The sequence below is a fragment of the Bos mutus genome, chromosome 12, assembly GCF_027580195.1.
Source record: "Bos mutus isolate GX-2022 chromosome 12, NWIPB_WYAK_1.1, whole genome shotgun sequence".
Taxonomy (NCBI): Eukaryota; Metazoa; Chordata; class Mammalia; order Artiodactyla; family Bovidae; genus Bos; species Bos mutus.
In genome coordinates, this window is record NC_091628.1 from 81,437,553 (window position 1) to 81,451,727 (window position 14,175).

The 14,175-nt window shown below is 42.6% G+C and overlaps 1 protein-coding gene across 12 annotated transcripts in view; it reads left to right on the top strand.

Annotated features, from left to right (window-relative positions):
* Positions 1–14,175, top strand: part of DOCK9 (dedicator of cytokinesis 9) — a 287,028-nt gene that overhangs the window by 153,677 nt on the left and 119,176 nt on the right. For all 12 annotated transcript variants that reach the window (XM_070380791.1, XM_070380794.1, XM_070380798.1 and 9 more), the window contains exons 3-7: positions 5,109–5,198; positions 8,734–8,816; positions 11,081–11,150; positions 12,841–12,936; positions 13,901–14,035. In XM_070380791.1, the coding sequence (XP_070236892.1) occupies positions 5,109–5,198; positions 8,734–8,816; positions 11,081–11,150; positions 12,841–12,936; positions 13,901–14,035 (474 nt within the window). The remainder of the gene's footprint in view (positions 1–5,108; positions 5,199–8,733; positions 8,817–11,080; positions 11,151–12,840; positions 12,937–13,900; positions 14,036–14,175) is intronic.

Here is a 14,175-nt window from a genome sequence, read left to right on the forward strand (position 1 = left end):
GTGCGTCAAGCACTGCCCAGATTTAACCTAAGTAACAGTATTGACTGGAAATGATTTAATCTATTATAGTAGCTGGAAGAAGACTTTTATTTTTAAACTGTATTTTGTGCTATTAGATTTATATCCCAAAGGTTGTCTGAAATGCTATGTTTAGGTTCAATTTTCAGATTTTATCACACTTCATAGTGTGTAATTTTTTTTCTCCCTACCCCTTGCACAAAAAAGACTTGTACCTTTTTCAGTAGAAAAAGGGGCCACCTGAGGCTTTCCAGGTGGTGTAGTGATAAAGAACCACCCTTGCCAATGCGAGAGACATGAGTTCGATCCCTGGGTGGGGAAGATCCCCTGAAGGAGGAAACGGCAACCCACTCTGGTATTCTTGCCTGGAGAATCCCATGGACAGAGGAGCCTGGTGGGCTACAGTCCATGGAGTCACAGAAGAGTCAGACATGACCTAAGCAACTTAGCACACACGCACCCCTTCTACATTGACTTTTTAGTAGAGTGGCAATGATTTATTTCCAAACAAAGGAATGGTACTAACGCTCTTTAAATGTCCACCTTGGTGTTGATTTATATAAAGTGGCTACAGACCTGTTTTTTAGCAGGAATATGATTTTAATGAGTGGAAAAGAATACCACAGCAATGAAAAAGAGAACTAAGCTCATTTTTGAGATGAATTTTAGTCTTCATTGAGTAGAAATCAGATATTGATTTGGAGTCTGTTGTAAGTCAGATAAATGAAACTACAGAAATTTAATGTGAATTGATTTGACATCCAATAGACTATTACCTGAATGTGACTTTTAATACATAAAATATATGGAGAAATTAAAATAGAGCATTCAGTTACTTATGCGACAGTCTTCCCTTGTCAATTCCCATAATGGACCAGAGGACTTTTTGAAATAATAGGGAGGAAAGCTGCAAGTAATGGATGATTATTGGTAGGCTCCTATTTCTATCTCCATTGACTGTTTTATCCATTCATTTCTTGAAACATTTATTGAGTACTTAGCAGATAGAAAGATACATCTTCTGCCCTCAAAGGAACCCAGAGTCTGGATGGAAGGGGGAAAAAGGACATGTGTCTGCAGAAGGGTTTTGGATAATGGAGTCAGAGATTGACGAGCTATCAGAGGGTGCCTCGGGAGGTGTGGTTTATAAGGTCACCAAGGTCTGGGTTCAGATCTTGACTTTCAAACCCCGGAGACTGGGTTTGGGCTGGTGTGACCAGAGTTGTTTGGGCTCAGTGGAAATGACTTGTAGCAGCTAACTATGAGAGAGCAAACCAGAAACCATTTGATACTGTGCACTGACAGCTAGTGGGCTTCCCTGGTGGCTCAGCTGCTGAAGAATCTGCCTGCACTGAGGGAGACCTGGGTTGCATCCCTAGGTTGGAAGATCCCCTGGAGAAGGGAACAGCTACCCACTCCAGTATTCTGGCCTGGAGAATTCCGTGGACTAGATAGTCCATGGGGTCGCAAAGAGTGACTGAGATTTGACATGACTGAGCGACTTTTACTTCACTTCACTTCACTTCCACTTTCACTTCAATTCACTGAGAACTAGAATTAATCAGCAGATCAGAATACATTCATTGGCTGTGTGTTCTCTGATTAGGAGAGTTGACATGGGAGTTATAATAAACAAGTGACTTGGTGAGACTAGACTGGAAGCAAAGGCAACAAGTGGAAAGACCTTGGCAACCGGTGGTATCAAACAGTGACTCCTCATTGGAACCAAGTCCAGGAGTCCCCCGGGGGGTCCCAGTCTTTCCTATTAGATGGTAACAAAGACACTGACAGAAAGGCTCTGGCATACGAACCCAGTTCTTTCTGTTGGCCCATTCTTTCCTTATAAAACCATTGGCTAAGCTATAGGTTGGTGCAGTTTTAGAGTCATGTACTTCAAGCCTAAAGAGTTCTAGGCATTTTCCTTTGGCATAGGATGTGTTTTTTAATTCTAAGACTAAATGGGTTTGTTTTTTTGTGTATACACACACACACACACACACACACAAAGAGTTAATCTCATCTATTATGACTTGATTTTGTTATTTTGACTTTCTAAGGGTAGGGTTATCTTCACGTTTCTCTTCCTTTCCATACTAAACACAACTTGTACTCATCCTGTGAAGTTTAACTGAAGCATCTTTGCCTCGGTGCACATCTTCTTGGCGTTCTCTTCTCCTCCCTGTTGGATTTGGACTCTGCTACTCTTTCGTCTCATTCCAGCCTGTGATTTTGTGTTCTTCTTTCCTACACCTTTCTGGTATGGTGGGTGGTTAGAAACACATGGTTGATTGGTTTAATTATGCCCAATGCTCTCTTATCTGTTAAAGGTCGTCTGTCTTTAATGATTAAAGTTGCTTTCTTTTTAGAATGAGAGCATAATGTCACTTTGATCCACACACACACACACACAAAAAGGTTCATTTCCTATTTCTCACCCTAAAGAAATATTGGAAAAGTGTCACATAATTAAAGTTTCTTGAGTTGTTAATTCCACCAGGAAAATTCTATAGTAAATTTTCTTTCTTCCTGATGTTGTGATGGGGATTGGGCCAGAAATGACCCTAAAAGTCCTATTTCTTGGCCTGAGTTATTTCATGAACATTTTAAAAGTCTGATAATTAATTTTTAAAAAATCTTGAGAGAACCAAATAAATCAAGATAAGGACACAGTAAGTGAGGATACAGAATATGTCCTCCTTTGAAGTATGTGGGCCAGAAATGACCCTAAAAGTCCTATTTCTTGGCCTGAGTTATTTCATGAACATTTTAAAAGTCTGATAATTTTTTAAAAATCTTGAGAGAACCAAATAAATCAAGATAAGGACACAGTAAGTGAGGATACAGAATATGTCCTCCTTTGAAGTGTATGTAATTTCTTTATTATACCTGACTCTTAGCACTTTTGACAATCTCTTCTAATGTGTGACTTTGAAGCTTTTGGAATAGATTATGCCTCCAGTGCTTACTGTCACTCATCTCTGTGGCCTTTCCTGGAACCAGGTGTATAATAAGGGTCACTGTTTGTGACTTTCATTAAGAAACCAAGGGCCAGTGTGTTGAAAGCCCTCCTGGAGGAGGCTGAATGAATCAACAATTCTCCTGTAAAGGACTTAGGTAGAGAACAGAGTTCCTCGCTTCCCTTCCTTTAGCCTGCTGCTGCTGCTAAGTCGCTTCAGTCGTGTCCGACTCTGTGCGACCCCACAGACGGCAGCCCACCAGGCTCCCCCGTCCCTGGGATTCTCCAGGCAAGAACACTGGAGTGGGTTGCCATTTCCTTCTCCAATACATGAAAGTGAAAAGTGAAGTCACTCAGTCTGTCCAACTCTTTGCCACCCCATGGACTGCAGCCCACCAGGCTCCTCCGTCCCTGGGATTTTGCAGACAAGAGTACTGGAGTGGGGTGCCATTGCTAAAGGAGGCTTATTCTAAAAGTTGAATTTGATTATTTTCAAAGATGGACACAGTGCAAGTAAAGAGTGAATACAGGTGAAGTGGACACAACAGGGGGTAAATATAGGCAAGAAATAAGATTATTAAAAAAATGTATGCCCTTTATACCCTGAGAAAACCATGGTTGAAAAAGACACTTGTACCCCAGTGTTCATTGCAGCACTATTTACAGTAGCTACGCCATGGAAGAAAGCTAGATGTCCATCAACTAATGAATGGATAAAGAAGCTGCGGTACATATATACAATGGAATATTACTCAGCCATAAAAGGAACACATTTGAGTCAGTTTTAATCAGGTAGATGAACCTAGAGCCTGTTATATAGAGTGAAGTAAGTTAGAAAGAGAAGAAGATCATATTCTAAAGCGTATATATGGAATTTAGAAAAGTGGTGCTGATGAACCTATTTGCAGGATCGTAATGGAGATACACAGAGAACAGATTTGTGGACATGGCGGGAAGGAGAGCGTTGGACACATTGAGAGAGCAGCATGGAAGCATACACAGTACCCTATGGAAAACAGAGAGCAGTGGGAATTTGCTCTATGACTCTGGGAACTAGCCTGGAGGGGTGGGATGGGGTGGGAGGTGGGAGGGAGTTTCAAGAGGGAGGGAACGTGTGTATACCTGTGGTGGCTTATGTTGGTGTATAGCAGAAACTGATACAATATTGTAAAGCAGTTATCCTTCAATTAAAAATAAATTGTTAAACAATGTATGCCCTGGAGTTCTTCCCCTGTGCTGAAGGGGGAGGGACCACAGATTTTTCCCTAAGTTTCCTCCAGCCTTAGAAAGAAGAGAAACAGCTGGACAGAGGCTGGGCAATCCCAGCTTAGTAATTAGCCCAAAGATGGATTCTGTCAACACGATGGTTTCACGTGTGCTGTTTTATAGCTATGATCTGTTGATAGTAACCCAAGAATTACAGTCCATAGGAGGGAAAAAAAAAAATCTAGAACATTCCTTTCTGAAACCCAGGGCCTGGTTGTCTCATACTGACACTACAATCCCTTCCAAACAGCATTAATTAGGGTAGATTAATTAGGTAGATTTGCTGCCTAAAGTGAGACTTTTTATTCTTTAAAGTATGCGTTTAAGCCTCATGACATAAGAGCAGTTCCAAGGAGGTAAGATAGTGTTCACAAATTACAGATTCAGTCAACAAACATGGATTAAGGACCTGCTGCGTGTCCCACTGGGGATGTGGCAATAAATAAGAATGGGTGTAAAAGGCAGGTAAGAGGTGGATGTACAACAATGTGAATGTGTTTAATGGCCCTGAACCTGGACACTTAAAATGGTTCAAATGGTAAACGTAGTGTCTGACTTACCACGATTTTAAAAAGGCGATTAAGGCAAGTAAAAGGCAACACAGTGGTTCTAGATCAAGCACGTGGGGCGGGGGAGTGTGAGGGTCTCTGAAAGTGGCCTCTTCCCTGCCTGCAGGGGGTCCCTGGGCCCCGCGGTGCAGAGGAACTTGGGAGCCACTGCCTTCACCTTTTGCACTTTAAGGAGCCTGCTGGGGTCTGGGGTCTGCAGCGCCTGACCTGAGGCGGAAGGGGAAGGGCCCGCTGCCCTGAGAGGCCAGCGCCTTTCCGTCTCCACTCATCAAGCCTCACCCTGGTGCTCTCCTTCACAGACGGCCCTCCTGAGACGACAGGACCGGTACCAGCGCTCCACCGTGCCCCCCAACGCGCTGCAGGACGCCCAGAGCCTATTCGTGACAGAGGTAATGTGCTTCTTCTACACTAGCTCACTGTCAACTAAGTGATTTTTCTCTAGTGCCACCTCCCCCTTTAAAAATTTCAGTGGTATTTTCAAGACAGTGTCAGAGAGAGATAATTACATTTTTATCATAGCTGTTAAAATAGTCAATAGAATAAAGTGTAGTTTTCCGAGTCTGAAACATGGACAGAAATGTCAGCAGGGGTCCATTTATGACAAAACACAAATTTGACAGAACTTATTTCATAGGCTTAAAAATAAAGAGTAACTTGTTAATGGACACCTGGCAGACAATGATATTCTTTTCAAGGGAAACTCAGCACATGCATTTATGTTTGTTGACTTCATTTATATGTTTGTACATGTAACTTTTTATCAAGACTAGTTCAGTATTCATGAAGTGGCAGGTAATAATGAGCATAATAACTATCCTTTATCAATATATGATTATTATTACTTTTGTTTGATCATACAGGTAATGACTCTTTTGTTAAGGAGGAAAGAGAAATTACTGCATCAAGATTGCTTTCTTTTTCTTTCTTGGGGTTTATTTCTTCCTCCAGGTGCCTTTAGATGGGATGAATGAATTAGGTGTTTTAACCTTGTTTCTTGAAGTGCTCCTTCATTTAAAAAAAAAATAGTGAATTTTTATCCCCATTCTTCTAGTTGATGTTTAGAAGCTAACCATGCCATCAATAAATTTGCCTGCTACAAGGAAGTTACACGCTATTGTAAGTGAAGAGCGATTACAATAACAACATTTAGATTCCATGGATTGTTAAAGAATTTTTTTTTTGATGTGGGCCATTTTTAAATAGCTTACTTATTTTTGACTGTGCTGGGTCCTTGTTGCTTCGAGGGCTTTTCTCCCGTTAGAGTGAGCGGGGGCCACTTTTTGTTCAGTGGCTTCTCCTGTTGCAGAGAACGGGCTCTAGAGCACAGTCTCAGAAGTTGTGGCATGCGGGCTTGGTTGCGCCAAGGCACGTGGGATCTTCCTGGATCAGGGATCGAACCCGTGTCTCCTGCATTGGCAGGTGGATTCTTCACCACTGAGCTACCAGGGAAGCCCTCCATTGGGATTTTTCAAAAAACTGAACGTGGTTAAATTATCTGAAGTATGTTCTCTTATCGTTCTGAAGATAACTTCTTGCGTTACCTCCTTTGCCGCTCTGTTCCTAACACTGATGCAAGACAAATGCGGTCCGATATGCTTCAGTTTACATCATCTCAAATGTTTATTTTAAACAGGACACAGGCGAACCGTCCTGCAGCCTGTTTTGGTACAGAAAGTCACATTGTGGCACAGCCACACCCCTCGCTCACATATGCCTGTGACTCTTGACATTACTGCTCAGGCTCGATGGTTGCGACAGACAGCGTGTCCCTCAGAGCCGAAAACATTCACTATCTCGCCTTCTGCAGAAAACGTTTGCTGATACTTGTTTTAAGGCATATCGTAAAACTGTTAATTACTAATTCAACTCTCCCAGTTTCTTAAAAAATAGGATTTTTGAAGGATGCCTCTCCATCGAGTCTTTCATCGCTGCAGCCGGAGCAATAGCGACTTCACCCTATGTGCAGGGGCCAGCACAGCCCCACCCTCTTGGGCCCCTTCCACCAGGGTGGAGTGCCCCAGCACTTCCTCCCCATCCTCTCGTCCATGGGAGGATGACCTAATGGCTTAAAAAAAACACACACACACACAAAAAAAAAACCTTCAGTATAACCTCAAAATATTATTGAATTTCACGACTTTGAAAGGTCAGTCATGAAACCAGCCAGTCAGATTCCTGCCTCTTTAGAGATAGTTCTCCAGGTACTGATTTCTGATCGAACCCCTTGTCTTCTGGACTTTCTGCAGCCCCAGTCTCGTGGGGGTTGCTAGATTGTTCTCTGTTCCTGCGTTGGAATTCAGCTTGTGCCTGCCATGTGGGCAGTCAACAATGGCTTATGAAACAAGTGACTCTCTGGCTACTTAACCTGGTTAACTATATCTTTTGCAGTTTCTAATTTTTTTTTTTTTTTTTTGCTTGCTCCTTGGAAAAAAAGCTATGACAAACCTATACACCATATTAAAATGCAGAGACATCACTTTACCTACAAAGGTCCATATAGTCAAAGCTATGGTTTTTCTAGCAGTCATGTATGGATGTGAGAGTTGGACCATAAAGAAAGCTGGGCACGGAAGAATTGATGCCTTAGAATTGTGGTGCTGGAGGAAATCTTGAGAGTCCTTTGGACTGCAAGGAGATCCAACCAGTCCATCCTAAAGGAAATCAGTCCTGAATATTCATTGGAAGGACTGATGCTGGAGGTGGAAGCTCCAATACTTTGGCCACCTGATGTGAAGAAATGACTCATTGGAAAAGACCCTGATGCTGGGAAAGATTGAAGGCAGGAGGAGAAGGGGATGACAGGCAGAGGAGAAGATGAGATGGTTGGACGGCATAACCCACTCAATGGACATGAGTTTGAGCAAACTCTGGGAGATAGTAAAGGAGGGGGAAGCCTGGTATGCTGTAGTCCATGGAGTCTCAAAGAGTCGGCCACGACTTAGCGACTGAACAACAAATAGTTTAAAATATGTAAACTGTAATTATCTTTCTTATCCATTTTGCCTAAGATATTAAAAATCTGGGCACTCAGGTATCTGCTCATAAATACACTGATTGTGTACAAGTATATACTTATTTGGGCTTCCCTAGTGGCTCAGGTGGAGAAGACAATGGCACCCCACTCCAGAACTCTTGCCTGGAAAATCCCATGGATGGAGGAGCCTGGTAGGCTGCAGTCCATGGGGTCGCTAAGAGTTGGACACGACTGAGTGACTTCACTTTCACTTTTCACTTTTATGCATTGGAAAAGGAAATGGCAACCCACTCCAGTATTCTTGCCTGGAGAATCCCATGGACAGAGGAGCCTGGCGGGCTACAGTCCGTGGGGTTCCAAAGAGTCAGACACAACTGAATCGACTTAGTACGCCTGCATACGTGAAGAGGTCATGGTGTCTCTGTGAACTGGAATCTAAATCTTTCTTCCTAGTTACCTCACACCATCCCTTATAAATAAAATGAGATGCTGAGGGCAAATGTATGTAATACTGACTCATGAGCAAGTTGTAATGTGTGTAAATCCCATGAAAGAGTCTTTAGGGTCGCACTTTTCACTTACTTTCATGTTCTTATAGAGGCCACATGACTTCTTAGGGACCTATTGGGTTTAAGTGAGGAGCAACATGTTGTTATGTAAACGCAGCAAGAGGAGGTGAGGTTTATCTCCTTGTAACCCCTGCTCCTGGATCACGAATGATGGTGACTCTAATGACCCCTCTCCCAAGGGTAATGTTTCGGTGGTTCTTAAGCTTCAGGGAACCTCTCTCTGTGGTGGAATTTCAGGCATGAGAGGGTTGAGGGGAAAGAACTATTTTGATGTTGGTGTGGGTGTGCATTCGTAAACTTTCCCAAATGTTCTCCAGAAGTCATCACATGTCTTTTTCCTTTTTTTCTTACACTTTCTATTTTTTCTGCTCCTCCCAATAGTGCATCAAAACCTATAACTCTGACTGGCATCTTGTGAATTATAAATATGAAGATTACTCAGGAGAGTTTCGACAGCTTCCAAAGTGAGTACACGATCTGACTGCACAAGATGGAGTTAAACACACAGAGAAAAGTCTTTGTACTTGAAACACCCAGGGAAGTGAGTAACTTCACATGCAGTCAGAGTGATAAGAGAACGTGTTTCTAGATGGTTTGTGTGTATGTGGACGCTTCCTTGGTAGCTCAGCTGGTAAAGAATCCGCCTGCAATGCCGGAGACCCCGGTTCGATTCCTGGGTCAGGAAGATCCCCTGGAGAAGAGATAGGCTACCCACTCCAGTATTCTTGGGCTTTCCAGGTAGCTCAGCTGGTAAAGAGTCCATCCACAATGTGGGAGACCTGGGTTCAATCCTGGGTTGGGAAGATCCCCTGGAGAAGGGAACGGCTACCCACTCCAGTATTCTGGGCTGGAGAATTCCATGGACTATATAGTCCATGGGGTGGCAAAGAATTGGACACAACTGAGCGACTTGCACTTTCAGTACTTTTCACTTTTTGTGTGTATGTGGGTTAGCTGTTGTTTACAAGGAATTTGACCACAGAACTCGAACCTAGTAGTATGGGATTGGTTGGTGATAAACTCACGGATGGTTTAATTGTGTTCAGTGCCACTCAGGGTACCACTGATAAAACACAAACAGGTGACGGTTTGTTTGTTTGTTTGTTTGTTTAAGTGAGAAATAGGAAACAAAGTAAATATAAGGGTATTGAACTATGTTGGGGTGTGTTTTATCTTAAGAAGACTATTTTGAAGAGACATGAAAAGCATTTTATATTGAACAAATTTTGTATTTTAAAAAGAATTTTCCCAGACAAATTTCTTCACTTCCTTTAATGTATTAACTCATTCTGAACTACACCAAAAGCCAGTGTGTTTAGATTGATAATGGTAGTTAAAGTAAACCAGGTATAGATAGGTCTTGCCTTGAGAGGAGATCTGTTATAAAATGGTACATCCTGAAATGATACAGTTGGCAAATTTTGGTTTATTATGAAAGTTGAAAGCAAACAGTGATAGATTCTGTGTCAAAAGTAACTGTTGCCAATGAAAATTGTACTTGAGACTCTATTAATATATTTTTTCCTTTGTGTTTGCTGCATCTGTGAGTTTGAACTGTTTTTACTGTTCTCAATGGACCTAGCTGTTTGTTTTTTTTCTGTTTGTGTGGTTCAGCCACTCCTTAAGAGTGTTCAGCCAACTTCCCAGTCTTCTCTTTTAAACCTCGGCTGAGAACACTCCCTTCCAGCATTGTCTTCTCCAGATGGCTCTGTTCCTTGCTTCTATATTTACCCAGCACTCATCTGAGGCCTTGATTCTTCCCCTTTGATTGAATTCACCTATGGTTACTGATAGGCTTGTTCATGCTGTTCTCATGACTGAAAGAGAACAGACTGAGGATATAGTATATTTACTACACGATATACTGTTGCTGCTGGTGGATTTTACCTCTGAGCATTAATAAGAGTTTCAATCATGTGATGAGGAGGAGGAGTTTGTAACAGTGACTTAAGAACATAGATTCTGTAGTCTGCTGGCGTCATCTATCTCCTCTGCCCTCTGTAAGTCTCAGTGTCCTCATCTGTTAAGTGGTCTTGGCACCGGTTCCCGCCATCTAAAGGATGAAGGGAAGTGCCACATGTGGAGTGCAGCACGGCGCCTAGCATGTGATAGCTGGAACTGTTATTGTCCTCTTTTTATCATTAATACCATCATCATTAAGACTGCTTTGCAGTCACTTCAAAGGCAGTGACCTCATTTAAGCTTCATGTTAAAGTTATTCTGCTGCTGCTGCTAAGTTGCTTCAGCCGTGTCTGACTCTGTGCGACCCCATAGTCGGCAGCCCACCAGGCTCCCCCGTCCCTGGGATTCTCCAGGCAAGAACACTGGAGTGGGTTGCCATTTCCTTCTTCAATGCATGAAAGTGAAAAGTGAAAGTGAAGTCGCTCAGTCAGGTCAGACTCTAGCAACCCCATGGACTGCAGCCTAGCAGGCTCCTCCATCCATGGGATTTTCCAGGCAAGAGTACTGGAGTGGGTTGGCATTGCCTTTTCCACCACGTCTTTATTTCTTTGTACACATTACCATTATTAACATGCCTAACTCCCAGCAAGCTATGCCATCTTGTCTGTAAAGCTTTTGGGAGCAATGTCGTCAGTTGTTTCCATTCTTCAGCCAAGTGGGCCAGCTTTGGATTTGTTAAAGTCTTGCTCCTCTGATGTGGGAAGAAATCTGGCATCTCTTCTTAGACTAGGTAATTATAAAACAAGTTTCTTTCTTCTTTTTAAAGCAAAATGGCCAAGTTGGATAAACTTCCGGTTCATGTCTATGAAGTGGACGAGGAGGTTGACAAAGACGAGGTAGGATTGCTCGCTTATGAATTTAAAAATCGACTTAGTTCACAGTTAGACGACTTATTGGAAAATTACCAACATGTATCCAAAACAGGAATTGGAATGTTTCTTGAAACAGGGGAAGAATTTTTAAAAAATATCTTGTTTGGTTGAAATAATGGTCTCTGTTTCAACTCGACTACATAGCATTGCCTGTTCCTTTGGTCTTGTTTATTTGTTCTGAGATGGTTTTCAAAGGCAAGATTTGGCTACATTGTTAAAAAGATCAAGATAACTTAGATCCCAAGTTTGGGTTGTTTTTCAAGGGATATTTGACACAAACTGGCAGCCAGTAGGTTTTAAATGGCTGTTTCTTCAGGGAGAGCTATGAGTGAAGTAAATGGGACCCAGAAGCTCTGATTTTAACCAGCCCCCTTTCCCTATTATTGGAGGATGGATGATGACTAGGCGTGTGTAAAGGATGCTGAGCTGGGGCATTAGGTGTATTGCGTGCACCTAGCAAGGAAAACCTAATAAAAAAGTTAGTACCGCCTGTCTCTGCATTTCTTCTCCCCTACTCAGCTCACTGTGGGCATTAACAATGTGCACAGCAGCAAAGTATTTCAGAAACCACTTTAGAAATATTCTGGGAAGAGTCAGTGGTCATTTGAAATGAAAAACAAGATATTAAAACCTTGGCGTGAATTAATAGTGAGAGGAGGACTAATTGAAATAACACAGCAAACTATGAAATCCTAGGCACGTGGGTTGTTTCTGTTGTTGCAGATAATAAGGGCAGCAGTAGAATCACCAAGACTAACATTGAGGTGATCTCAGACAAAGTATAAGATGGGTCCTGCATTTATCTACTGGACTGTAGAAATAGAGGTCGTAATTCAACTAGTGCGTAGGAGGTGTCAGCTGGGTGACTGACACTGTGTGGTCCTCTTTTCCTAAAGTTCCTACTGAAGTGTGTATTGGGCCCAGCCTTAAAGGGGAAAAGGCATCACCAGGGGGTGATCTTAGAGAATGAGGAAGGGGCCTGGGTCAGAGTGTCATGGAAAGTTTGTGTGTGTGTATTTCACGTCTGCTTATTGTATGTACAAATGTATACCTGACCTATTTTTTGCAGCATCTGGCTGCCCCATGCCCTTAAACCCAGATCTCAGAGTTGGGGTCAGAACTTGAAGAAACGAGTTTTATTAACTTTTCTAGCTGTTGCTCTTCCCCTCTCTCTCTCCCTGCTGTGTTCTCGCCTCTCCTTCCCTCTTTTCTATTGCCCCAGCATTTTATCTCTCCTTTCTCTATTGCCTCATATTTCCTTCCTTCCTTATTCACCTTTCCCTGAACTAAGCCTCTGGGAAGTTTTCCAGGAATTTGCTTTTGTCTTCCAACTATAGGGGAGTGTAATGTGAAAACATTTTTCATGAAACCGGGCGAGACCTTACAACTTGAGTGGTCGAGTATGGTATGTACTTTCTGTGGCTCATTAAACACTTAAAAATGAAACAACTTGGACTGGAACAAGCTTTGCTTTTTAATGGACTGGAGTTTGCAGAAATTTAGGCTTGTCTCCCTTATATACTGGCAAGTGAACTTAGTAGATATAAGTGCCAGGCGGATTCCAGTAAAGGAGTGAGGGGCCACCAGGCATGAATTGAACGGATCTGCCATCCGTGATAATGGGAGACTGACTGGTGTTGTCCTTCTCTCCTAGGATGCCGCCTCCCTCGGCTCGCAGAAGGGTGGGATCACCAAGCATGGCTGGCTGTACAAAGGCAACATGAACAGTGCGATCAGCGTGACCATGAGGGTAAGGAGGCCCACCACCCTGCTCTCCCCTGATTAAGCCCTTTCTGCTGGAGGTCTTGGAATGATGCTCAAGATGAATGGGGATGCTGTTCTTCCCAACAAAAGTGACATTGTCTGGTTAATTAGATGCTTCCCTGGTGATCGGTGATCGACCCTCACTGGTACAGTTTCCACCCCCTCCACTTGTCACCCTCCGACCACCAGTGTGACAAGATTATCCGGAGGCTGGTGTGAAGGAGCAGTCGTCATATAGCCTTTCTTTCTCTGTGTTGATTACAAAAGGGGTACTCAGTACCTTGCAGAGCATCACCAAGGGGCTACACCTAAGCAATTTTGCTTTCCTGCAACAAAATCAAGAAAAGTGGAAATCAGTGACTAAAGGGAATATGGTTAAGTTGGAAAGGAGGCTGCCAAGAGAAAAGTAAAACTAGTGTAAAAACTATCCAGGAGAGAAGTAGGAGCAGAGAAAGACCAGGATTAATAGTAAAGAGAAGCAATGGAAGGGAGGTGGGATGGGCAGGAGAAAAAATTAAATCAGGGGAAATGCTGACTGTCGTAATCCTGAGGCTGAAAAGTCGTCCAGTGTCGTGAGGCTGAGAACGCTTTCTACTCTGGGCGAGAAACCCTGGGGATTTGAGAACGTTTCCGTCCTTTCCAGCTGCATCCCAAATCAGAACGCACTGCCCCGATTCTGGGTGGTTATGTAAAAATCTCTGATTCTCTGGGTAAGAAAAATGACCCAGGAATGTTAAGTGAACCAGCCCCTCAGAATTTAAATGCAGGGAAATTATTAGATGCAATGGAGAGTCTTAACTCAACTCAGCTACCTGGGCACTGGCCAGAATGAGATTTGTTTTGGAGAGAACTGAAATGGTTTTTATGTCAGGGCATCATTGTGAGTTATTGAGAGAGATTGTGGCTCCTTTCGTTCTGAAACAATCACTGTGTGTATATTTTTCTCTCAGTCATTTAAAAGACGATTTTTCCACCTGATTCAACTTGGTGATGGGTCCTACAATTTGAATTTTTATAAAGATGAAAAGATCTCCAAGGAACCCAAAGGATCAATATTTCTCGATTCCTGTATGGGTGTGGTTCAGGTAAATATGAAACAAGTTTTATCATTGAGTTTTCTCATTTGTAAAAATACTGTCTATGAATTAGCAGATTTAAGCAAACACTTCCAAAAATGGCTATATTTGTGGTAGAACTATAATGGCAGATGTAAAAATTGAGTAAA